This window comes from Protomyctophum bolini (assembly GCF_963924005.1).
Source record: "Protomyctophum bolini genome assembly, chromosome: 24".
In the NCBI taxonomy this organism is placed as follows: domain Eukaryota; kingdom Metazoa; phylum Chordata; class Actinopteri; order Myctophiformes; family Myctophidae; genus Protomyctophum; species Protomyctophum bolini.
In genome coordinates, this window is record NC_137885.1 from 20,494,081 (window position 1) to 20,518,906 (window position 24,826).

General features: G+C 42.5%; 1 protein-coding gene across 1 annotated transcript; it reads right to left on the bottom strand.

Moving 5' to 3' along the window:
* Nucleotides 1-5,673: 5,673 nt before the first annotated feature.
* Nucleotides 5,674-23,237, bottom strand: LOC308311895 (serine/threonine-protein kinase 24-like). The gene is made up of 11 exons (XM_080758684.1): nucleotides 22,840-23,237; nucleotides 17,399-17,629; nucleotides 17,047-17,103; nucleotides 16,336-16,444; nucleotides 13,789-13,946; nucleotides 12,152-12,337; nucleotides 10,855-11,006; nucleotides 9,186-9,303; nucleotides 8,850-8,918; nucleotides 8,432-8,568; nucleotides 5,674-6,838 (listed from the first exon to the last, which is right to left on the bottom strand). The coding sequence occupies exons 1-11, from the start codon at nucleotides 22,879-22,881 to the stop codon at nucleotides 6,799-6,801; spliced, it is 1,299 nt and encodes a 432-aa protein (XP_080614810.1). The 5' UTR covers nucleotides 22,882-23,237; the 3' UTR covers nucleotides 5,674-6,798.
* Between the last annotated feature and the right edge of the window lie 1,589 nt (nucleotides 23,238-24,826).

Sequence of the window (24,826 nt, forward strand, 5' to 3'; positions counted from 1 at the left end):
TGCGCAATGGGCTGAACACTTCCGCATTCAGCTTCCTATTGGCCTCAATTGCGCATGTTTCTTTCCTTCCAGGGAGCAACATGGAGTCCACCGTATGGTCTTTGCTTCCTAACCTTATTTAATTAACCTTGGTTGGTCAGAGGACTCTACTTCTTCTTTGGTTTTTCACGCATTTCTCTAGCACTGGTGCCACGATCTCCCCTAGAGGGCTGGGATGGAGTGTGTTTTAAATGCCTCAGTCGAAGCCTGAAAAGGTTGAGAACCACTCTGTCACGGACCAACAGTTAAAACCCAGGACTGAAACCAACGACACTATTGTTTGGTTCACCTGACTTTAGTCTTCCATAATACAATCGACACACAGTGATTACTGTTACAGAAAGTGAGTTGGTCTTTTTACACACATAATATTACATATTACTTTTGAAATTCAAATTAGTTCCGGGTTGCAGATGTAACTCTGAGAGTGTACATATGGAACCAAATGGACCCTTAACGGGTCCTTTTGGTTCCATTTGTACACTCTAAGAGTTATAAATTACCACCGAAAATTTGACTGTGTGTACCAGCTCTGAACCGCACCGATCTGTGGTTTCACTTCTTCTGCGTGCACTGTTTGTCTTTTGTTAAATGAATAAGAACAATAACTGTGTACATAACGACAGAGTATTATGCAAGCCGTGCATCACTGGAAAGTTGAAACTTGTCTTTTGTATGCCAAGTCTGTCTATTTTTTGTTTTGTTTTGGTTACTTATAATACACTGGTCAAATCATGTTCAGCTACATTTTTTTAATGACTATCGGTTACAGTTTAGCTTTTTAAAGCTTAAAAATGAGTGCCGTGATTTTTACTTTTCTGTTTTGAATGTGTCTATGTGTCTAACATTACTCTTTTTGGTTTCTTCCTGAAAGCTGAAAGCCTGAGTCAATAGGTCGAAAATACACCAATTTAGAGAAATCGTAACCCTACCTAACCCCTCCCCCATTATACAACAATTAAGTTAGGCTTAAGTTCAGGTGGGTGGTGCTAAACAATCAACTGGTGGGTGTGGCCACAAAAACATCATTTTAACACTTTCTGTGATCACTTATCTTCCTCCTAGTATAATCATAGAACCTGATGATCACGTTTTAGGGGGAATAAAAATCACGGCAGTCGGCAGAGTAGTTCACGCCCCCAAAAACGAATTTTAACAATACCATTGTGCTCCTTTAATATCAGAACATGCAATGGACTATATATATATATTATAATTGGCTCAGGAATGCGAAGGCGAAGCCTGTGAAGGCGAAGTCATTTTTTGGGGTGAACTAGGCTACTACCTCTTTTTAACTGGAAACGGATGATTGTTTCTTGCTGGGAGGTGCAAAGCTTTGAAATAAATAAACAGAAGGCAAAAAACAACTTGTACACATTTGAGCTCATGAGCTAATTTATCTATTAGTATCACTGTTTTAAGTTTAGCGTTTGCTGCCAATAGTCCGTTAGATCTGTTCACAAATTATGACTATCGTGTTTTACTGGTACTGGTTGAGTTTTAATATTCCTGCATGTCGTCTCTGTCGGGCGGAAACCTCGTCCAAAACTGTTACTTTTCAGGATTCAAATTCCAAATTGGCAGATCTACAAGCTCTCTTCGCGCCGCGTTTCAAGCTTGCGGATCTGCTACTTTTGATGCATTTGTGTGACGCTGTAGTGTGATCAAATGGGGTGCGCACGCTTTTTCATTTACGGGAAAAAACACAAAAGGTTAAAATATGGAGATAAGAGAGTTTAGTAATCCACAGTACACTGCTATACACGAGGATCTCTCCCCCGCTGTCAGACATCTGCCATCTCTTTTCAATTCCTGATTAATTCCGATCTTGGTGCAGGTTTTGGGCCCGGGTTCAAAATGTTCAAAACAGCACTGAACCCAAGCTGCAGCCAGCTCACCTTCTGTTCAGCTCAATAGACTCTATGCACACAGAATGACTCTTGCTGCTGAAAACTCTGTTCCATTCTGGTCAAACAGTCAGTGTTAATATACTAATGAAAGCTCTGTTCCATTCTGGTCAAACAGTCAGTGTTAATGATACTAAAAAGGCTCTGTTCCATTCTGGTCAAACAGTCAGTGTTAATGATACTAATGAAAGCTCTGTCCCATTCTGGTCAAACAGTCAGTGTTAATGATATTAATGAAAGCTCTGTTCCATTCTGGTCAAACAGTCAGTGTTAATGATACTAATGAAAGCTCTGTCCGATTCTGGTCAAACAGTCAGTGTTAATGATATTAATGAAAGCTCTGTTCCATTCTGGTCAAACAGTCAGTGTTAATGATACTAAAAAGGCTCTGTTCCATTCTGGTCAAACAGTCAGTGTTAATGATATTAATGAAAGCTCTGTTCCATTCTGGTCAAACAGTCAGTGTTAATGATATTAATGAAAGCTCTGTTCCATTCTGGTCAAACAGAGTCAGGGTGCTGCTATTGTGTATGTTGGCTCACTGGATACACTCTGCTACACCAGTGGGTCTCAAAGTGTCCTTGAGTAGTTTCCAAATAGCCCTGTACGGGTGTGTAACTGAGTTTACAAATGGACCCGCAAGGGTCCATTTGGTTCCATTAGTACACTCTCAAGAGTTATAGGGGTCCTTGAAATTAAACGGAACCACGTACACTAAATGGAACAGGGCCTTAGTTAATTTGTACCACGTTGCACCCATTCAGGGTGATCGGACCCTACGCTATGGCGTCGGGGTTTATTTCTCAATAATGAGCCACCCCCCATCCATTGCCCCTTACATATCGCTGCTGTGAATGAAAGGTTTATTGTCATGAATATTTGCCGACGAATGGAAGTCATTGTTCTGGTAGAAGGAATGGATTCATGTCATTCTTCTGATAGAAGGAATAGATTCATAGTTGTTCTGGTAGAAGGAATTGCTCTAAAGGTTTCATGACATCAATTTAGATTTTAGTTTTTTGAGGGGGCGCTAGCCCCTCCTATGCCCAGCTTTCCAGGTTTAACACAAACATTGGCTTGTGATTGGCTGATCACCCCATAGCGATGATTTGATTGGCTGAGCAAAGTACATATTGAAGATAAAAGTGAGGGCAGAAAAGTAAAAAAAAGTGAGGACGCAAATTGTGATTGTCCAGAATGAGATGATGTATGATGATAAGAGCACCCTCTGCCCTCACTTCACACGGGTGTGATTTATGTTTTGTATTTGTTTTTCCTGACCTCAATTACACCTGAAAAAACAGAACTTTGAACATTTAGATTTTCTGTGGTCTGGTGTTTTCTGAGCTGAAAAGGCCTCAGAACAGAGAGAATAAAAACATGCCATGGCTCACTGGAGTGAATTCTTCAGTTAAAACCTGCCACTGCTCACTGGAGTGGAGTCTTCAATTAAAACCTGCCAAAGTGCCAATGGCTCACTGGAGTGCATTCTCCAACCTTATAATAGCCTACATGTTTGGACCATGATAAAGACATTTTATGTTTTGTACAACCACAATGTCATGAAACCTTTAACACTCATAGTGTACAAATGTAACCATTTTGATAAACTGTCATGGAGGATTTTTTTTTTTTATTATTATTTTTTTTTGTACTGCATACGAACTGGCTTGTGTTGACATCTTTGAGCCAGAAGGTGACTACATGACGGACGGCAGCCCCGGTGCGACTTTGAGATAAATGTGCAACACACAAATAATAATTATAATAACAATAACTACAGTATTTATATTTATATATTGTACTTCTGTTGTATGTTATGAAACGATTAAAAAAATGATGATTGTGACATTTACTGATGCGGTGATTACTTGTGCAAGCATAGTGTGCAAGTATTGCGATCGGCTGGGTATGTATGTATGTATGTATCTTACAACAATCTTAAAAATCAAATGCCTCAATGTCAAACAATAAAATAAAGAACTTTACTTAATATGCAAATATTGAAGATGTGCAATTGGCAAATTAATAAAGCTCCTCCCTTGTAGAGTGAAGCTTCATCAAAAATGATGAAAAACGAGGATAATTTTTTTTATCAAAAATTCAAAAAACATGGGCTATAACCCATCGTTTCCGCAATTTCCACAATTCCTCGCGAAAACTCGGCAATTTCCGCAATTCGTCCGCAATTTCCGCAATTTTGCGGAAATTGATTTCCGCAATTTCGCAATTCTTCCTCAATTTTGCGGAAATTGATTTCCGCAATTTCGCAATTCTTCCGCAATTTCCGCAATTTTGCGGAAATTGATTTCCGCAATTTCTGAAATTTTTCCGCAATTTCGCAATTTTTCCGGAATTTCCGCAATTGTGGCCGGTTAAGACCGAGGTTAGGGTTTGTAATGTCGGACAACGTGCGTCGCCGCTGTCAAAACAGTAGCCGTGATCAACGCAGAATGCAGCCTACTGAATTTCTCCAAAACGTCACAATATAACGTTTCACGCTGGAAACGGTTTCGGTAGGTCAGCATTGAATGCTCTGATTAAATGTGATTTTGTCCCTTTCAATGCATCGATGACATTCAAATCCACTACATAAATCCATGACACGAAGGCCACCATCTCCGTTAGCATTATGTCTTTATTTCTCATGTCACTTTGAAAGCTTACAAGAGCTTACATTTAACTTGGGAATTCTCAAATGACACAAGCAAAGATTATATACAGTACTATAAACTGTCAGCTATGATAAAGAAGACCAAATGTACAGGTGTTTCTAGTTCTTTCCGTAGCATATGTTTTCTGTAAGGTATAGTTTTTCTTTGCCAGAGGCAGGTGCCCATTATCCATAAAGCATTCCTTATTTCCGTACTTCTCTTTGCAGTTACAAAAATATCAGATATCTTATTTTCTTTCTATCCCTGTGTTGACAAGTGCGCCCTGATGCAACTCCTCAACATTATTGCTGCATTAGCACAGTAGTAAATTCTGGAACTCTTTAAGTAAACATATAGTAAAACATGGCTATTAGCGATTCCCCCCCCCCCCGCGTTTTATTTTGTTTCCTCTTACTTTAGTTTCTTTAAATACTCAAACACACTTTCAAAGTGCAAAAAACTGATCCGAAATTAGAAAGAAAAAGGTGCGATTCATACATTAAAAAAAAAAAGAAAATCTGGTAAGCATGAGAGGACATGGCACTTCTAATGGTGAGGAAGAGTGGTGAAAAGCAACATCTGAAGTGACAAAATGGAGGATGGCGGTTGGTTTTTTTGCCCTTTTGTATCACCAAACGAGCTTGGCTTCACCTGGTCTATGGTTGAATTTGGCCATGGTTGTGTCAATGCAGTGCATGGTTGTGTCAGCGTTTGATTGCCTACACAGCCCCCCCCCCCCCATCTGTGTAAATTCCCCTTGCCTTCACTGGAAAGTGTGCAGGTAACACGACAGAGAAATAACTATCAAATGAATTAAAGTTGTGTCTTCAGTCAAATGTGGAAAGTTGACTGCTGATGTAGCCTAATCTCAGTTGTCCGGTCTTGGCCTTGACCACGTCTGAGCAAAAGTTAAAAACTGACTTAAAATGTCTACGATGTAAGTAAGCTTTTTTTTTCCTATTCTTTTTTTTTTCTTTTTTACTACAAAGTAACCTAGTACATGACATGAGTTAATTGATTTAAATGACTTAAGACTGATCGAAATGGAAGATTCACTTCAAAAAGAGAGAATACCGAATGCCAAAACTTTTACTCTGACTGGGAAGAGGACAAAATAATCAAGTAGTGTAATGAAATGCGCTGTAACAAAACGTGTGCAGCTCAAAAAAAGGCAAGGCATTTTCAGTTCTGTTCGTTCGAGTGACTTTTAAAATCGTTAAATATATTTTTTTCTTTTTTTAAACTTTGTTTTTAAACATGATCAATATCTACAAAATGCACGTGACCATTTTTCCACACAGTGATTCATTCCCCCGCCGCCAACATCAATGACACCTCTTAAATCATGTACAGCATGGCGCCCTCCACTGCCTCGGAGGACAAAGTCCACTTAAAGCACTTTACCTGAGGTTTCATTAAGAATGCTGCAATTTGCCTAAACAGGGATTCTTGGAGACATACGAGAGACAAACAGAGAGAGCACATGCACGCACACACACACACGGGTACACACATACAGGTTGTGCACACATAAGCACGCATACACACAGTGTCCACGCTTGTCCAGCACGCACTCGCACAAAGATAGATCCCCACAGGTTCATCAAGCATGCTTTCAGAGTCTATAGGGATATGACTGACGCCTGCATTTACTTGGAGGAGTCTTTTCAGAACTGGGTGGGATTTTGCGCTCCTCTTCTAAGCCGATGCCATGTAGAAACTCCACACGGTGAGGTTCAAGGGGGTTCCTTATAGTCATAATACAAAGCCCAGAGTTCAACTTGGCTGTTCCACGTGTTTGTTGTGATGGGCGGGGGCTTGCTCTCTCTCTCTTTAAGCAAGTCTCACTTGTCAGTTGTCACTGAAGCTTTGTGTTTTTGTTTCAGAAGTCAACGCCTGACATGTCAAAGTACTCTGCTGCCCCCTGGCGTTCGTCACTGGAATAGATGACTGACAAGAGGGCTCTCCACATTTTTCTCCTTTTGTCCCAGGGAGCGTTATTCTTTTTTTTTGTTTTTTAGGGTTTTTTTGTTCAGTGATGTGTATTGTGTAATAGGCTAGGCGAAGCCCCCTCCCCTGCCCAGGGGAGGTCAGATGCGCTCAGCTGGTGTCGAATGATGTGACCCCCCGTCTGGTTAAGCCCACTGACCATGGCTGGTGTCGCGGGTGGGGAGTGGGGGGGGGCCAAGAGCCAATCATTAGGGAGATGAGGAGGAAGTTGTCCTGCTTGTGGAGAAACTGTCAAATGAGAAAAGAAAGGACAGTTCAGTGCAACAGTAAAATGATTCACCCTGCTATAATAGCTATTGATCTATATAACCAATTTGTTTCTATGCTGATGATTGATAGATGGATAGATAATCCGTTTTTATCCTGCTGTTCTATCATGTGATATTCGGTGCAGGGCAAGATGCTCGATTGTGAATTAAATTGGCTTTGACTGCTTCAAACAGAACATCTGACACAGCTACAGTAGACTATTAATTTACTAAGCTGCTGGTGGTGGTGGGGCCACTGGGGGGACAGTCCTTTGGGTGTTGGATGAAATCACCCCTCGACTGCCTACCGTTGCTCGTTAAGCAGGTCACACAATGGATGGACCACTGATATTTATCCAGCCAGGTCGGTGATTACCAACATCATTCACGCTGTGCAACACACACTTTTGTAAGCGATGTGCTAAGGATTGTGTAAGTGCCGGTGTCACTTGGTTCTTTTAACTTCAGTCCTGTCTTTTTTCTTTGTTTATTTGCGTCGTCTTATTTTGACACTTCCTGTATGTTTAGGGTACTTTTATTGTGAAACTTCCGGTTAGGGTGCATATATAGCTGAAGCCTGTTGGCTTCACTCACCTCAGACACACTCAGCCAGAGTGACACAGTGAGAGACATGCAGTGTTTGTAGCAGCAGAGACACGGTATGAGAAGTTTGCAATGTTCATCCTTGTACACTGTTGATTTATGATCGATTGTCATCTTGAACTATCGAGATGTTTTGTAGCTTCAGTGGACTGAACCGCTTGTATTATCCACAGTGCCCGTCACAGAGTTTGATCGTTTGGTGACTAAGTACCTGCTTGCTGTGACTTTGTATGAAGTTCAATGTGGCCTTTCCAGACCTTAGCGCCCTCGATAAGCGGAGCGAGGTACAGGAGTGTTTGTTTGTTCGTTTTTTTATTTGGTGCATTTTGCTTTGGTATTTGTCTTACATTGAAATTAATTGAATCAGTGTATCACTGCATTGATTATAATTGCCCATAACTTAACCATTTTATTGTTTATACTACTGAAGTGATGAATTTAACACCACCGTACTACAAATATATATGTAGGTATAGAACTGAAACTAATAGAATGTGCACTTGAGGTATCGGAGCCTTGTCTTTATCACAATTGAACGGTCAAATTCTGTAGTCGCACCAGTGCTACAAATTTAATTCTACAACTCGCACGGTGCTATTTTTAGTAGCAAATGCGACTACCTAGTCGCACTGTCGAGCCCTGGGTAGTGGAGCAACAATAAAGCATATATGCGCACATGCTATAATTCGATTTCACATTTTGTGCCAAATGTTTAGCTACATCACATATCTTAGGGCATAGGAACATGCTGCAGCACGTTGTGAGCTTGTAGATCTGTTATTTTTGTCACGTCCGGTATACATTAGGCTGCAATCACGCTGCTCGCTTGGCGAGTAACGACTTATGTTACACATTTCCTGTAATGTTATACACCTTTTTGGAACAAAATCAAAAACTTTTTTTCTAATTTCAAAATATTTCCAGGAATTTCATGACCGTGGGACCTTGGGTTTTAATCTAGAAGTGGTACCTTTGGAGCCTGTGGACCATGTGTGCCACCAGGGAGTCTGAGATGCCAGGGTAGCTCTCCTCAGCCAGCAGTATGGCCGCCCGCAGCTCATCCAAGGCCATGGGGTTCCCATTCACCTGCTCCTGCCTCGCCTTCAGCTGCAAACCAACACAGGACAGGTAGAACTCAAAGTGCAATGAAAGACGTTGGGCACATGATGAAGACTAAAGGATAATGTATATTGGGCACTCACGGTGATAAGAAAATAATATATATTTGTGACTACATCTTTTTCAGTTGATAATGGGCCATTTTTGTAGAATGTTAGGGTTAAGTCACGCATACAATACAATACAAGTCAATGTATACATGAACCTAAACCTCAGCCCTAATCTAAGGTTGTTGGGGTTCTCATACAGGAAGGACAGAATCTGCTTACCTCTGCCAGAGCTGGAGCGATAACTGTGGTCAGGCTCTGTGAGTAAGGTCTCTTTGGAATGTCTTTTAACTGCGGAAAGACAAAGAGACATAGAGCACATATTTGAAAATGCCACGCCGCAATGTGGGTGAGCACATTTTTAACCTATTTAGGATTGATGCCGGTTCTAAATACGCCTTATGAATACAGTTTTCATAAATGTATTTATTATTTATTAATTAAATAATTTCAAAAATGTTATGTTGCTGTATACTGTACATGGCAACAAGAACCCCAAAAGGGGTTACCGTCCTGAAGGGGCTCTGTTGACTGCCCCTCCCCCGTTCATCTGCTCACCTGCTCTGTCGACTGCCCCTCCCCGTTCTGGAGCCTTTTGGGGTCTTTCTCCCGGATGGTGAAGATCCAGTCGTCGTTGCCAAAGTCGTTTCCGCCCGACGCCTGGCCGTCCTGCTCCCTAGTAGCACAGAAACAGGGGCGGCTTAAATATCCAATCGAGCTGAGTGGTGTAGTCGTGCATTTAACATGCTTAAGCACTCTTTTAACAGCGGCAGTGGGTAGTTTTTGCTGATGCACCTTTCAGAACCTGTATAGCAAATGGGTTCTGAAAATGCTTTGACGTGCTTTCTGTACAGCAAAGTAAAAATCACACCCGTGTGAACCGAGTGGTGCAACACCCCTCTCTCCCCCCCCTTCCCAATTTGAAAATAGCAGATCTACAAGCTCACAATGAGTCAAATTGAGACGTATTGTGAGCTTGCAGATCGGCTATTTTTAAATGGCGGAGGGTTGAAGGGGTTAATGTACGTTTTGTAATTGCGACCAAAGGTCGCAGTTAACTATGGAATCGTGCATTTCCTGTCTTTCAGTGTATCACTCAAAATCCCCATACATGGGAAAGCCCATGGTCCCCAGGTCTTGTGACATCAACAGTGATGACTATCCCCGATGTCATAGTAAATGCGACCTGCAGTCTCAATTAAGCCCATATATGGAGATCCCTGATGTCATCAATATTTACGTTCTCAATAAGCCCGAAAATTAAGGCCCGGCCGTACCTGGTCCCTCATCAAACCCTGTACACTCAAGACACTGCCCTTGTCACCCTTAGATCTCCATATATGGAGCTGACGACCTGTTCTGAGTTCTGACATTCCATATGTACATCAAACCCTGTACACTCAAGACAAGCTCCATATGTGGCTAGTACAGAATTCATTCCATATGTTGATCTGACCCCCCATGCAAAAAGCGCCAGCGCTCGCCCAGCAGTCTGCCGTCACCCAGGCCACCACCCCCCCCCCCCCCCCCCCCGCGTCTTACTGGTAATAATCAAAATCTGCAAAGTAACTAGTAACTTTTTATTAAAATGTAATTAAATTTTAAAATACTAAAGTAAAGTACATTGTAAATTGTACAGTATTTAAGTCAATGTACTTGGCTACTTTCCACCGCTGTCCAGTAGCAACTAGAGAATAAAGATGGCTGTTGTCAGCATAGCACTCGTCTGAGCAGTCTTATTCACCCTACTTTCCTCGGATGTAATCCCACCCTGTTGTGTGTCTACTTGGTCTACTACACCGTTTCACTCTCAGCTTTCCTACAAAAATGGAAAAAGAACCACCGCTCATCCGCTGAAAAAACTTAAGAGAGGTGCTGGAGCCACAAAGGGAACATGAGAAAAAATAAAGGGAAGCTCCGCACACTCACATCTGCGCACAATCAATGTATTTATTTAGCAAGCTTTTGGTCTACTGACCTTCTTCAGGCATCAACTCTCAGCTTTCCTAACTGTCCATCTCAATTAAGAGTGAAACGGGAACAGAATGCCCAGTCTGCCCACCGTCTTTTCCGAGGTATAACATATCTTATTTAGGCCTAGTCTAGACTAGGACCCTTTTGTCTCTGAATCATCGTTACCGTCACATCACAGGTGTAAAACAGTCCACGCATCACTATTATGAACTAGTGTTCATTTCTAACCGTTGTACACTCTGGGGTTACTTACGAGTCAGACTCGTCCGAGCTGGACTCGTTCTGAGTTCTGGACTGCTCCGCCTTCCACCTCTTGTATTTGTCCACCAACTCCGTCAGGTAGGAGGTCTTCTTGGCGTGGCGGACGATCAGCTTATGCTTTAGCAGTTCTTTGGCAGTGGGCCTCTGCAGTGATACCGGAGGGGGTGAGCGAGAAGAGAGAGAGAAAGTCAGGAGCGATCAGCAAAATAATATACTGCAGGTCTCTTCAAGCCTTATAAGTGGCTGTTCCTTTTTTCACCTCTAAACTAACGCCAGAGTGCGTGTGTGCGCATGGCGCATGCACAGTCCGTGAAAATAATGCCCAGATATGTGGGCCCGCACTCCCCTGTCTCCATTTGGTAGACAATATAAAAAAAAATAGAATAGATCCCATTTTTAGAGCATGCTTATCTGGGGCCTGCGGTATCCGTCTGGTGTAGCCGGTATCATTGACATATCACAGACGCACTTGGTGTAGCTCTCCCATAAATCTTTGGCCAAAATAAACAAGCTGAGCTAGTTGGGGGGGGTTGACACGACTCGTATTTGGTGAGTCGATGTGTCGTGGCCATTTACAGACGTGTTGATAAAGTTCTCTTTTTTTTTGCTTATTTTATTTTTATGCGTATTAGTTGACAGGAGAGTGCAACTGTGCATTGGCTGCATTCCTTGCTTTCTGCAGCTGCACCCATCGTGTTTAGAATTTGCATCAAAGCCCCAATGATCATACATACTCATCATCTCATGAACAACTGAATTTATGTGATTGGTTAGCCGACTTGCTCGTCTAGACGTAAATATTCCCTTCATTGTCAATGGCATTATTATTTGAGGCACATAAATATGACCTCATTTCTCCTTTCATTGTCAATGGCAAATATGAGACGTGTGGGGACATATAGGAGGGGCTAGCGGACCTCAAAACAAATAGACATCATTTTGTACATGTTGTTTAATCCCAGGCTTGAGAATATTGTTGTCGGCTACTGCTGCTTTCTTCCTGCTTGCGCAGAGTTGACAGCCAAGATGATCAAGGGGAAAGGCTTCCGTGGTGGCATTTCTCGAATCGTCTTGACCGTCAACTTTGCACACACTACTATGCGCAAGCAGGAAGTAAACAGCAGAATGTAGTGAGACTCTGGTAAACAGAACCGCACACATCAAGAGAGGAGCATATAGTTATGCAGACGAGACATGCACAGAGATACACACATTCGCCCCCAGAATAGACAATAGGGTTCATGCGATTAAATAACAAACAAACAACATGGGCTTAATAAAACACTTACAAAACTGGGCTCTTTGTTGAGGCATGCTTCTATGAACTCTTTGAGGGGTTTGCAGTAGTTCCCCTCCAGCGTGGGAGGGTTGTTCTTTGGGATGAGGAACAACACCTTCATGGGGTGGAGCTCTGAGTGGGGAGGCTCGCCTTTAGCCAGCTCAATGGCTGTGATGCCCAGTGACCAGATGTCAGCCTGGACGACATGGGAACAAACACACAGTAGCGGATTTGATTTTAATCAACCAGTAGGTTACTTATCAAGCTCATTTAATGGAGCAAGTAGGCTCTACTGGAGCGGAGACGTTGCTGCTGTCAGCCATTGTCCGACGTGACGTTGGCCGCATTGTCTGACTATTACTAACTCTAACCTTAACCCTAACCTCAGTCTTAACCGGCCATATAAGTCCACTTACCCTAACTATCTCAGTCTTAACCGGCCACCTAAGTCCACTTACCCTAACTATCTCAGTCTTAACCGGCCATATAAGTCCACTTACCCTAACTATCTCAGTCTTAACCGGCCACCTAAGTCAGTTTCACAATGTTTTCGCTTCGACGGCAGTAATTTCACTTCTGTAATGACGATTTCCTGTATTAGCAGGGAGCTGTCAGTGGGCTGTGTAAGAGCCTCCTTGAGGAGGTCTTTTAGTTTAGAGGATCTGTATCTTGCCTTAGGCGTTGGGGGAGGGAGTTGGATATTACCTCCTTCTTATTCATCTTCTGACTCTTCAGAGTCTCTGCTGAGTCTAGTGCTCTGCTCGCCATACATGGCCTGACGTCACGCTGTAGGACGTTTCCGTGACAACAACTTCCGTGTTTCCTAATCACAGCCAGTAGGCTCCAGTAGAGCCTACTGGCTCCATTGCATGGTCTTGATGAGTAACCTACTGGTGGTGATTATGGGTTGATAGCATTTGAAGCGGGTGCACACAGACAGGACTGTAGATATAAAATCTAATATTACAATATTTTTGACTTAACGTATCGATGTTGTGACGATAATATCGTATTGTGACGATAATTGCATTTTTCAAATGATTTAAAAAGATTGACAATCTACAACAGTGGTATTCAACTGGCGGCCCGCGGGCTGCATTTGGCTAAAACATATAATTTATCACACGATTACAATATCTAAATCCCAGACGATGTCTATATTATTGTCTAGTCACATAATAATATTGTTATAATATTGCCACATATGTTGGATACTCTTATACAAACACAGCAAGTACTATGCTTTAAGTCAGTGGTTCTTAAACGTATTCATGTCAAGGACCCCCAAATTGACACTCATTAGCCCGCGGACCCAAGATTTTCACAACTCTAGCAGTGATTCTCAACCATTTTCATTTCAAGGACCCCCGGTTTCACCTGAATTAGGCTACGGTCCCCCATTTCTATCTCTGGGACCCCAATGTATATTATAAAATCAACGTTAATTTAACTCAGATTGATACAAATGGAACCAGATGGACTTGTACACTCTCTGAGTTACAGACCCAAAAGGCTCCATTTGGTTCCTAACTATCATTTAGCTGGGGACCCCCTGGAACTCCCTCAAGGACCCCTGGGGGTCCCCAGACCCCACTTTGGGAAACACTGTTTTAAGTCCATCGTCCGTCCTTCGACCTTTGTCCGCACCTTAGAATCGTAGGCGGACTGCTTGATGACCTCAGGAGCCATCCAGAAAGGCGTTCCAACGAAGGTGTTGCGTTTGATCTGGGTGTCGGTCAGCTGTCCGGCCACTCCGAAGTCCGCCAGCTTCACCTCGCCCTGCTCCGACAGCAGCACGTTGGCCGCTAAAGAGACACACAGACAGACATAGGAAGTCAATTTTTCTTCCTAGCCGATTTTGATTAAAATCATTACCTAAACATACAAAATCACAGAAATGCTCACTCGTCCACTCTGTTGTGATCGCCACTTTGGAATATTTTTCAACCCTGTCACGGGGCAACCCGTGCCCTATATACGAAGACACATGAAACTGTTTCCTATAACATGCAACGACTGTTTTAAACTTTATTTGAATGGTAATCACTGATTGGTTAGTTGTCTCTCCTGCACTGCTGGTGGCATCTCCCTTGATGAGGAAAGGGCCAAGTGCTATGCAGGAGAGGGGTGTTTCTCCTTATTCTTTGAGGAATTGTCATTGAGTGTTCATTCTGTTTTATACTTGTTTAATTGTAACACATTATTTAGAATGTTTAGGTTACTGTTTATTCAAGGTGGTTGGAAGTATTTATTTATTAGTGTAGTATTTGAGAAGAAATGTGCTAATTGAGTCTGTGCCCAGTGGTAGGACCCACTCCTATTTAAAGGAGGCTGCAGGGACAGGCTAGTTACAAATAACATCCCTGAGGGAGAGCTACAGGGCCTTGTGTGATCAAGGTGCAGCCTGAAGAGAGCTCTCATCCTGTTTGGGTTTTGTTAAGGAGTGTTGCCCAAGTATTTATTTATCTTTTTGTCCTTTCTTTATTTTGTTGCCTGTAATATAGTTTGCTATTGAGAATTATTGCACTGAACAATTGTATGGACTTTTGGTGGAGGAGTTTGGGGAAAATAAAAGCCCTTAACTACCATTCCTGACTGTTCTTGGAGCCTTGGCCGTTCGGGCAACTTAACAAACCCTATGACAAGTGATTACACCGTTTTAAAGTGGATTTTCATGACAAGCAACTCCGCGGTCGGCGCAGTGGCTGTTCAAAGGTAAATGTAAACATAGGCAGTGAAGCTTGAAACATGATCGTATGATCCCGGGCAATAAAACTGTTAAAAGTGTCGATTTGTCAGTCACCATCAGCATTAGTAAACGACTATCCTTTAAAGGGCCACTTCACCCCTTTTGCAACCAGGTCTTATTTTAATGATGTTTAGCACAAGAAACACTGGACACACCTCCACGCAGCCTCCCCCCTCTCCACAAGGAAAGCATTATGATCATTGTAGGAATTCAGCTATTTAGTCAAACCCTAGTCAAACACACAGACTTCAATATTTTTCTGGCCATAGGGTACACATGTTGAAATGTCCCTTTAATAAAATCCCATATTTTGCACTATCATATGGTAAAAGCAGTGTCTGCTTTTTTAGCTTTTAGCCCTTTGTCTAAATTGGGAACAAATCTCTCTCTAGCGTGCAGCTCCGGAATCCTCACAGAGCAAGTGAGAGAGAACTGAGAACTCTCTTTTTAAGCACTCGTAAAGCATCCGTCGATGCTGTTCGTCTGTCTACCGGAGGCATTAGACGAATGCACAGCAGCCGACAGAAGCATTCAACTAACCCCTAGCATGCACTTGCCTTAATTCCCCAATGAAATAGTACCCTGATATAATGTACAAGTCCATAATTGGATGTCAATACCATTAACGTATCGTATGATATGGGGTGTGGTGTATGTGTGTGCGTGTGTGTGTGTGTGTGTGTGTGTAGTCCCAGATGTCCATTAAGTCAAAAGCATCATCCATCTCTGTCTGTTGAGGCAGAACAACTCGAACGCAACAGACAACAATAGATGATGGCGTTGACAGAAACTCTAGCCAGACAGATAATCCGGATTATACATTTTTTTGTCAAATATAGTTATGAAAAAAAATAATCCCTTTTATAATTTTTTGTCGTAGATTTTTTTTAACAGAACAATATAATTCCAGCTAAATTATTCTGTTACCCTTTTTGGTTCTTCTATGAACATGTGGGTCTGGTATTTGTCAACTCTACATGGGTGACTGTAAAGGCCTTAGTCCAGTTTTGGGTAAATACCGAAACGAGGGTTAGTAATAACAGAGATGTGTTGTGTCAGCAGTGACCACCGCGACGTGCCGTCATGTTGTAGTTTTCGGTCAACCCTTCACCGAAAACTGGACTACGAATAGGCCTTTACTGTCTGCACTACAGTAGAAGCTACAGAACTTACTGTATCCACTCAAACTGGACGTTACCGGAAAAATGTGTGCAAAATATTTGAATTTATACAGTATATACTTTCACAGTGAATGTTTTTACTTTCTAAATCAAATATTTGCTTCTGGGGGGGGGGGGGGTCCCTGGAACAAATTATGTTCAGACTTCAGATGGGGTTCCACGACCAAATACAGATCAGTCTGTGGGTCTGTGGTGAAAAGGTTTGAGCACCAGTCACAGTCTTAATGGGCTGAATGTCCAGCCATTGTTATTTTTGTAATTTACCTTTGATGTCCCTGTGGATCTTCTTCTCACCGTGCAGGTATTCCAGGCCTTTGAGGATCTCTCTTAGGATGGTGGCGATCTGAATCTCGTCCAACGACCCAGGCTCCAACTTAACAGGAACGGAAACAGAGAAACGCATCCTCACACAACAGCTAATTTGGGTTTGTGTACGGTTTTCTAAAAAGCCACATTTAAGCACCTTCAAGGTGCTTTGTCTGAGTCATCTCGTGGTTGTAATGTACCGTCCATTGGCATCCAATTCTAAATATCCATCCTTTTTAGATACAAGACTATAAATTATTAATTATATATTGTCAATGCCATGCTATAAATGTCTTGCTTGTGATTTCTACCTTGAATTCAAGCATTTTCCAGCATTTATTCAATCCAAGCACATTGATACCCTAACAATAACTAGAAAGAAAAAATAAAGTGGGACAATTACACTAGGTTGCCCTAAAAAGGCCCAATCAGTGATAATGAATCAATACTGATATAAACAAAGAAATATGTAGCAGGCGCAGCCACACCAAAAACATAGATAAAGAAAATAGCTGGATGGATATTTTCAAACTTCAAATCAAACACCTTAAGAATGTATGTAAATAGAACCCTAATTCATATTCAAATGTATTTTTTACATCCCAGACTTTCTGTATACGGCCAGAATCAGACAGTAACGATGGACGAGGAATGGATGTCTTCACTTACCAAATCTAATGCAGAGCCTCCACCTAAATACTCCATAATGATCCATAACTTTGAACTCTGGAAGAAAATGAGGAAGAGAGTGAGCCGTCGATGTGAAACGGACATCATTAAATATTAAGTGAGCTATATTCTAGATGAATATTCTCGTCTCCATTATTATATCGGAGGTGGGATCATTGCATGCTGTCCGCAAAGATCCCCGATCCCTGAAGTTCCCAAACAAGCCATAATGGCACTAATAAGCTGGGGGGGGGAAAGCAGATCTACAAGCTCACAACACATTGTATCAACTATTTCTCACAAATCAGGAAAGATACAGTGCAATTGCCGACACCACAGTGCCGCACCTCACCTTTAAGTAGGATCCGTAGTACTTGGTGACGAAGGGGCTGTCGCACTGGCTGAGCACAGTGATCTCCTGCTGGATGTCCTCGATCTCATCCTCGGCCTCCTCCAGGTCGATGATCTTGATGGCCACCACTTTCTGCGTGCGATTGTCGATGCCTTTGAACACCTCACCAAACGAGCCCTTGCCAATCCTCTCCAGCTTGGTGAACAGCTCCTCCGGATCCGCTTTGGCATTCTGGATGAGGTTGGGAAGGGGGGGGGGGGGGGGACAGACAAAAGGACAGGAGAAAAGGGATAGGAAGGGAGAGAAAAAGGGGGAATGTGTGATGGAAACCAAATGTCAGGAAGTGAAGCAAGACATCAGCAGTATTAGGATACCATTGTTGGAACGATAAGTTAATTTGCACAATGCCACTGCACACTTGTGTGTGTGGAGAGGGTAAACATTTGAGATGATAATCATGTCAATTCAAAGATAAACTTATTGTTCTATCATTTGAAAAGGATCTTCATGATGCAGTGAGATGTTTTTTGGCCACAGGGATGCCACGTGAACGGAACAGTTTTTATTTTTTTTAAATCAGTGCCACAAATAGTAGCAAAATGTATCACAATACCTTAACTGAATCCAATTACATTTCTGTGTTGAATCATGTTTATTTCATTTGACTGGCAATAGCTGGCTACAGTATTAGCACGAGTCCTTGCACACTAAAAATAGGCTATGTTTGTACCCAGTAATGATGCCGTGGTTCAGACCATGTAAATGTACCCTGCCTGGCCAACGATCAAACCTGCAGTCCTGCACCTCTCACATACCTTAGCAAATGACTCCCTCTAGGCTTCCCTGCTATCTGCTTTCAAAAGAAAATATACTATAAATTGAAATAATATGTAGAGACAGACAGGAATTAGCCTTTCACACGGTAGCATCCGTTTTCTCCTTGTCACTGCTATAAACAGTGTAGTCACTCAAAAACATCTGACAGGTTTTGTCACTGGCTTTTGGAGAGGCTTTGGCAGTGTAGTTTGCCAGAGGGGTTGGGTTTGTGTGAGGAATCCAAGATTGATGATTGCTCTGACACCGTAAGCCAACTCTCCAAGGGTATAAACTAGGTGCTGCACATTTGACAAATTATAATTGCGATTCTTTTGTTTAGTATTAACATGTTTATATGGTACCATTTTATTATTGAATCAATTAAGGAACTGGGAAGGAAGAGAATGCTGAATCAAAGTACAAGTTAAAAAATTCCACATATGCAGATATTCTAGGATTATATTACAACTAAGTGTGCATCATGCTTAATTGAATTTTGAGACTGGAAGTCTAACTGTCGCATGTGAGCATAGAATTAATAAACTATTTGAACGCAGGAAGTGCACAGAAAATGTCTAAATTCTCCAGGGGCTGTTATGTGGGAAACACAAGAGCAGGCAAGCACTGACAAAAAATGACTTCCTTGTATGACCTCTTGTGAACAGGGAAAGGGTCAATATGCCCATTTATGAGAGCTAAAAATTAAACAGCTGCATCCTATAATAAAGGGAATCTTTAATCCAAACTTGGTATGCTTAAACAAAATGTGCCTAAGCAACAAAACGTTGGCTTTCCCGATGGAAAGAAATGTTTTGAGGTTATGAGATGCCAAGTATTTTTGGTATTAATTTTCCATAAAACAATAAAAATCGCTTTTGTGTAAAAAGTAAAATACCCTGCGATCTAGACTTCTCTCTCTCACACACACACACACACACACACACACACACACACACACACACACACACACACGCCTTCACTTGCCACTGTGTTTGGTGGATGTTAGTTCACTTTCACATAGAGCTCTAAATGCCTTTGCATTAGAGCTTAGAACTTTCACAGAACAGCACCTCATCAAGTGGATTACAAAGATTTTAGTTGGGCTAAATCTTAAAACAAAAGCATGATGAGTCATGTTCGTCTTAAGTGGCAGGAGGCACCTTTGCAGCCTATAAAGATGCAGATCCCTGCACATCTGTCTTTGATGTGCATCCACTCAGTCAGCACGTCTTGTAACGGACCCACAGGTAATACTTTATTGTTTAGTATATATTCAGTGTTGTGAGGCATTGGAACAGGAAGTGTGCCAACAACTGATCACAGCTGATGTGAATCAGATGATTGGGACTCAGCTCAGCTGTGGCACTGTGGTTAAAAACAAGGAAATGCTGCCTCAGTACAGAGAAGACTTGGAACAGACAGCACACAAATGGTGTGGCTGAAGTTGGTTGGTTATGTGGATGGCTAAGGAAAGGGAGGCCAAAGGAACGGTCAAATGCCAAATAACCATGGAACGAACTGATGTCACACACAGAATATAGCACCTAGCTGGAAAGGGGGACAAGGTATTTTATTGATTTGCTTGCACTGTTATTGGTATTTGGTATTATTGTTAAAATGTATGCAGAAGGCTGTTTATGTATTGTGTAATGTACGTTAGTGTTGCATGGAAAATGTATTTTGTGCCTGAGATTGGAACAGTTTATGGATTATATTGTAGTGATTTATGACCATTGATACATTGTATTTTGTTTCTGTCCCAGTTCTACGTTGATCTATGAATAAAGCAACTTCAAAATCATCAGTTCAGACTTCATCCTTAAAAGGCCAGCTGGGTCCGCTACAGTAGAACTTTACCCGAATGGACTCATCATCTACCACCTGCAAGGAAACATGGACTTCTCTCACTCTGAGTCTGACATCTGCACATGGATCTGGTGAACAGACACAAACACAACTTCCATTCAAAGGAACATGCACACAAGGTCAGGAAACGAACTATATGGAAAAGGAACTGAACAAGCTACTAGACTTGCACAAGGATTGTTTAATTACATTTTCAGATGTTTATGATTTCCAAGATTATTTTTGTTTAATTAATAATACATGCAGTTGTCTAAGGGAAATATAGTTTTCTGTGCTAAATTATTTTCTATGGCCATTTAAGGTTTATTCTCCGTTTCTTTTACAAAATGGCAGACGATACAGATTCCGAGGTTGAGCATAAGTTGAAAAGTATTTTTGAACTATATGAACATTGGAAAATGGCAGCACGAATAGTAAAGAAACAGTTAAGGTCCAGCGTTACAGAGAGGGACCCAAGACTTCTCCTTTACACCTTGGAGAAGAGTAAAGACATTTTTGAACTGTATGGTGAAATAATCCAGAAATGCATCACACCACCTGATGGTCTACGAGGCCGAGTGGCTATATGTGAATGCGCTTCAAGAGATCTTTTCAAAGTTGTTGCTGAGAATATGGTAAATGGAAAGTTTTACGGAATGGAAGTGCATAATTATTTTCATGAGTACGAAATTATACGTGAGCAGGAAGAACAAAGGAAAGCTCTGGAAGTTCAAAGACAACATGAGATGGAGAGGCAAGAGGAGATACAGAGGAGGTTCCTGGCTGCTAAGGAGAGGCAACGGAGGGCTGCCGCAGAGAAGAGGGAGCAGCAGAGGCTCTTGGCTGCTGAGCAGGAGCAACAGAGGGCTGCTGCAGAGAAGAGAGAGCAGCAGAGGCTCCTGGCTGCTGAGCAGGAGCAACAGAGGGCGGCCGTAGAGAAGGAGCAGCAGGAGAAACCCCTGACTGCCATGAAGGAGCAGCAGGAGAAACCCCTGACTGCCATGAAGGAGCAGCATGAAGAGATTCAACAAAAGCAGCCAGGCCCAGGTGCGCCGGCTGGTGAGGAAGAAACAGTCATCAAGAAGCAGCTGGAGGTGACGGAGGGAGCAGCAGTGGTGAAGCCTAGCAGGGTGCAGCTACCCTGGCCTCACATCCCAAGGCACCAGGGGATTCGGTGGGAGCTGGTACTCTGCAGGCCGGAGAGGCCGAGCCTAATGCAGTGGCCGCGATGGCCTACAAGGGGGCTACCAAGCAAGACTCCCCGGCAGCAGTCAAAGGGGAACGGAGGCCTAGAGGAGTGCGAAGACAACCAGACAAAGCGCAGGCATCCCTGCCCATCAAAGGGAAACCAGCCATGGCTAGAAGGTTCAAGGCCCAGGACACTAGGCTCCTGGAAGTCAATGCTGAGCATGCTCTCATTGGATATGGAGTACTCAAGGTGGGAGAAAGATGGTACAACTCACTCTTACCTATTCTAAGAATTTTAAATGCATCTGGGGTCACGTAATTTTAAATCATTTGTGATTTATGTACATTGCTTTTAAATCACTGTATGATTTGGTGGGAGTGTAACGGACCCACAGGTAATACTTTATTGTTTAGTATATATTCAGTGTTGTGAGGCATTGGAACAGGAAGTGTGCCAACAACTGATCACAGCTGATGTGAATCAGATGATTGGGACTCAGCTCAGCTGTGGCACTGTGGTTAAAAACAAGGAAATGCTGCCTCAGTACAGAGAAGACTTGGAACAGACAGCACACAAATGGTGTGGCTGAAGTTGGTTGGTTATGTGGATGGCTAAGGAAAGGGAGGCCAAAGGAACGGTCAAATGCCAACTAACCATGGAACGAACTGATGTCACACACAGAATATAGCACCTAGCTGGAAAGGGGGACAAGGTATTTTATTGATTTGCTTGCACTGTTATTGGTATTTGGTATTATTGTTAAAATGTATGCAGAAGGATGTTTATGTATTGTGTAATGTACGTTAGTGTTGCATGGAAAATGTATTTTGTGCCTGAGATTGGAACAGTTTATGGATTATATTGTAGTGATTTATGACCATTGATACATTGTATTTTGTTTCTGTCCCAGTTCTACGTTGATCTATGAATAAAGCAACTTCAAAATCATCAGTTCAGACTTCATCCTTAAAAGGCCAGCTGGGTCCGCTACACGTCTACACTTATACACACACAGGTATCTACAAAAACAACAGTATATTCTTCTGCAGCCATGCACATGTACAGACAATTATCGTACATCATGTATGGCCATGGAATAACCAATAGCAAGCCAACCATCTCCTTCAGAGGGTGACATGATCCAGTGGTTCCCAAAGTGGGGTCCAGGGACCCCAGGGGTCCTTGAGGGAGTTCCAGGGGGTCCCGAGCTAAATGATAGTTTGGAACCAATTGGACCCTTATGGGTCTGTAACTCTGAGAGTGGACAAATGGAACCAAATGGATGTTTGTACACTCTCAGAGTTACATTAACATTGATTTTACAATATAAATTAGGGGTCCCAGAGATATAAATGCCATGGGGGTGATTAGTGTCAATTTGGGGGTCATTGACATGAAAGAGTTTGGGAACCACTGAGGTATGGTACTTGGAAACCATAGCAAAGCCGACCATCTCCTTCAGAGGGTGACATGATCTAATAGGCTATGAACTCATGATTTTGACTACAGTGTGACCACTGACCACTGACCAAAGGCAAAGCCCTCTGCAGAGTGGACAAAAAGACACAGAGGCTTAACTCATGTTACTCACCTGCATGCCCGGTATGTTGCCTTGGACGGGAGAATGTGCCATGCTGGGGAGCTTGATGTGTGTGGGGATGATGACGGATTCTCCTTGGTCGTGTGTACACTGGGAGGCTGTGTGTGTGTGTGTGCAGTGTTAGAATAACAACAACAACCCTACTGGTCAGTCTATTTAACGTGTCCAAGTACAACGTGTCACCGTGTGTCGGTGGTTCGATCACCCGGAGGGAATAATGTTCATCAGTGGACAGAAATAACCTCCCAAGTGTTTTTTTAAAAACAAGGCAAATGTCCTGCCTTGCCTGTCCTGCCGCAACGCTAGCCTCTTAGCCGCTAACTTAGCACATCCAAAAATGTGCCCCTGCCTGCAGACAAGCTGCACCCGCTCGGTTCAATAATCCGCAGGTCTCCCCCCCTCCCACCCCCCCTGTCCGGGGAGCTGGATTTATAGAAGCGTTCAGCAGGAAATATTAACAAGACGATCGCTCACTTTAGCTGACACTTTTTGTGGAAAGCGTTTTGTCTGTCTGTGTCGCTAACAGCAGCGGCGTTATGTTGTCAGCAGCAGGCTGGAAGCTCATCCGTGCACAGTGCACACTACAAGTCTGCATAATATCCGCAAAAAAACAATAAATGGTCAGCCGCGGAAAGAGTCCCAGATCAGCCTCGTTTGTGGGTTTCAGCCGCCCGGTGGCCCCGGTACCAGAACCATGGACCTCCTGCTTGATCTGACATTCAATAGAAGAAAGGACGGTATGGCTCGTCAATGTGTCTGTCTCTCTCTCTCTCTCTCTCTCTCTCTCTCTCTCTCTCACTTTCGTGCCGTATTCTCGGCCATCTTGTCGGTGCTTTGCTCGCCTGTCTGTCACGCCTGGGCGGACCGCCAGACCTACCGGATACGGATCCAGATCTACGGAACCGTATCCTGCATGTGGACTTTTGATTGATTGATTGAAATATGTATTAACAGTTTGCAGAATGGCAGTACATTTCAAGCACAAATTCAATACAAAGACTGTTAACTGTGAGTGGACGACCCAATGAAGCATTACACTTGTTTACAACAGGGTCCACCTTGTCCAATTCATCAAAACATTTAGAGACATACAAATAGACACTTCTATATAGTTAAAGAACAGAACAGGAATTCATCATAAAGGAAGAAAAAAGAAAAAAAGATACATATACAGTGAGGGGAAAGGGGGGGGCAGTGGGAGGGATTCAGATTTTACAGGGGCCAGTTTCGAATTTCAGCCATCCGTAGTTGCCCTTTGAGAGCGGTTTTGAAGGAGTCAAGGGATTCACATGTCTTAATGACTGTTGGTAGGGCGTTCCACATTTTGGTGGCATAGGAGCGAAAATAATTTAGTCCCTTGTTTGTGCCGAATCTGGGTTGTCCCTAGTCAAAAAGTCCTATAGGATCTTCGAAATGTCCTACAGGATTTTGAAATCCTATAGGAATCCTATTGGATTTTTACACATCCAACCCAATCCTATAGGATTGTATCAGCACTTTATAAAATCCAATTGGATTTTCCAAAGTGCCAATAGGATCTTATTGGGTTATATCCAACTTTGGAAAGTCCAACAGGATTTTTCAAAGTTTCAATAGGATTCCATTGTAGTAGCCTAGGAAACTGAGTATGGGGATTTTGGGTGACGTACAATTATATAGTTAACCTTCGATAATTAATCATATAATAATAATAATAATATAATTGCGACCTTCAATTATATTAGGCCTATATTATGTGTGTGTACCGTATATATATAATATTGGTTGTTGTTACAATGGGAGTGATAAATACACACAGGCGCTGGTGATACGCGCGCGCACACGCGCGCACACACACACACCTCGTCTAGAATTTCTCAGAAAACTGTCGTGATTCAAGCAAGACGTAAACTGCCTCTTTGTTTGTTATTGGTTGACACTACGTCATGGTTGCGTCGCAACGCGGAGTGAGCTTGTAGATCTATTCGTTTTTGAGCGC

Excerpts from the sequence above, each read along its gene's own strand:
- LOC308311895 (XM_080758684.1), bottom strand. The coding sequence starts at position 22,881 with ATGGCACATTCTCCCGTCCAAGGCAACATACCGGGCATGCAG. Across the intron at positions 16,445-17,046 it reads GAGGCTCTGCATTAGATTTG|TTGGAGCCTGGGTCGTTGGA; the intron begins GTAAGTGAAGAC and ends GTTCCTGTTAAG. Across the intron at positions 8,569-8,849 it reads TCGCTCCAGCTCTGGCAGAG|CTGAAGGCGAGGCAGGAGCA; the intron begins GTAAGCAGATTC and ends GTTGGTTTGCAG.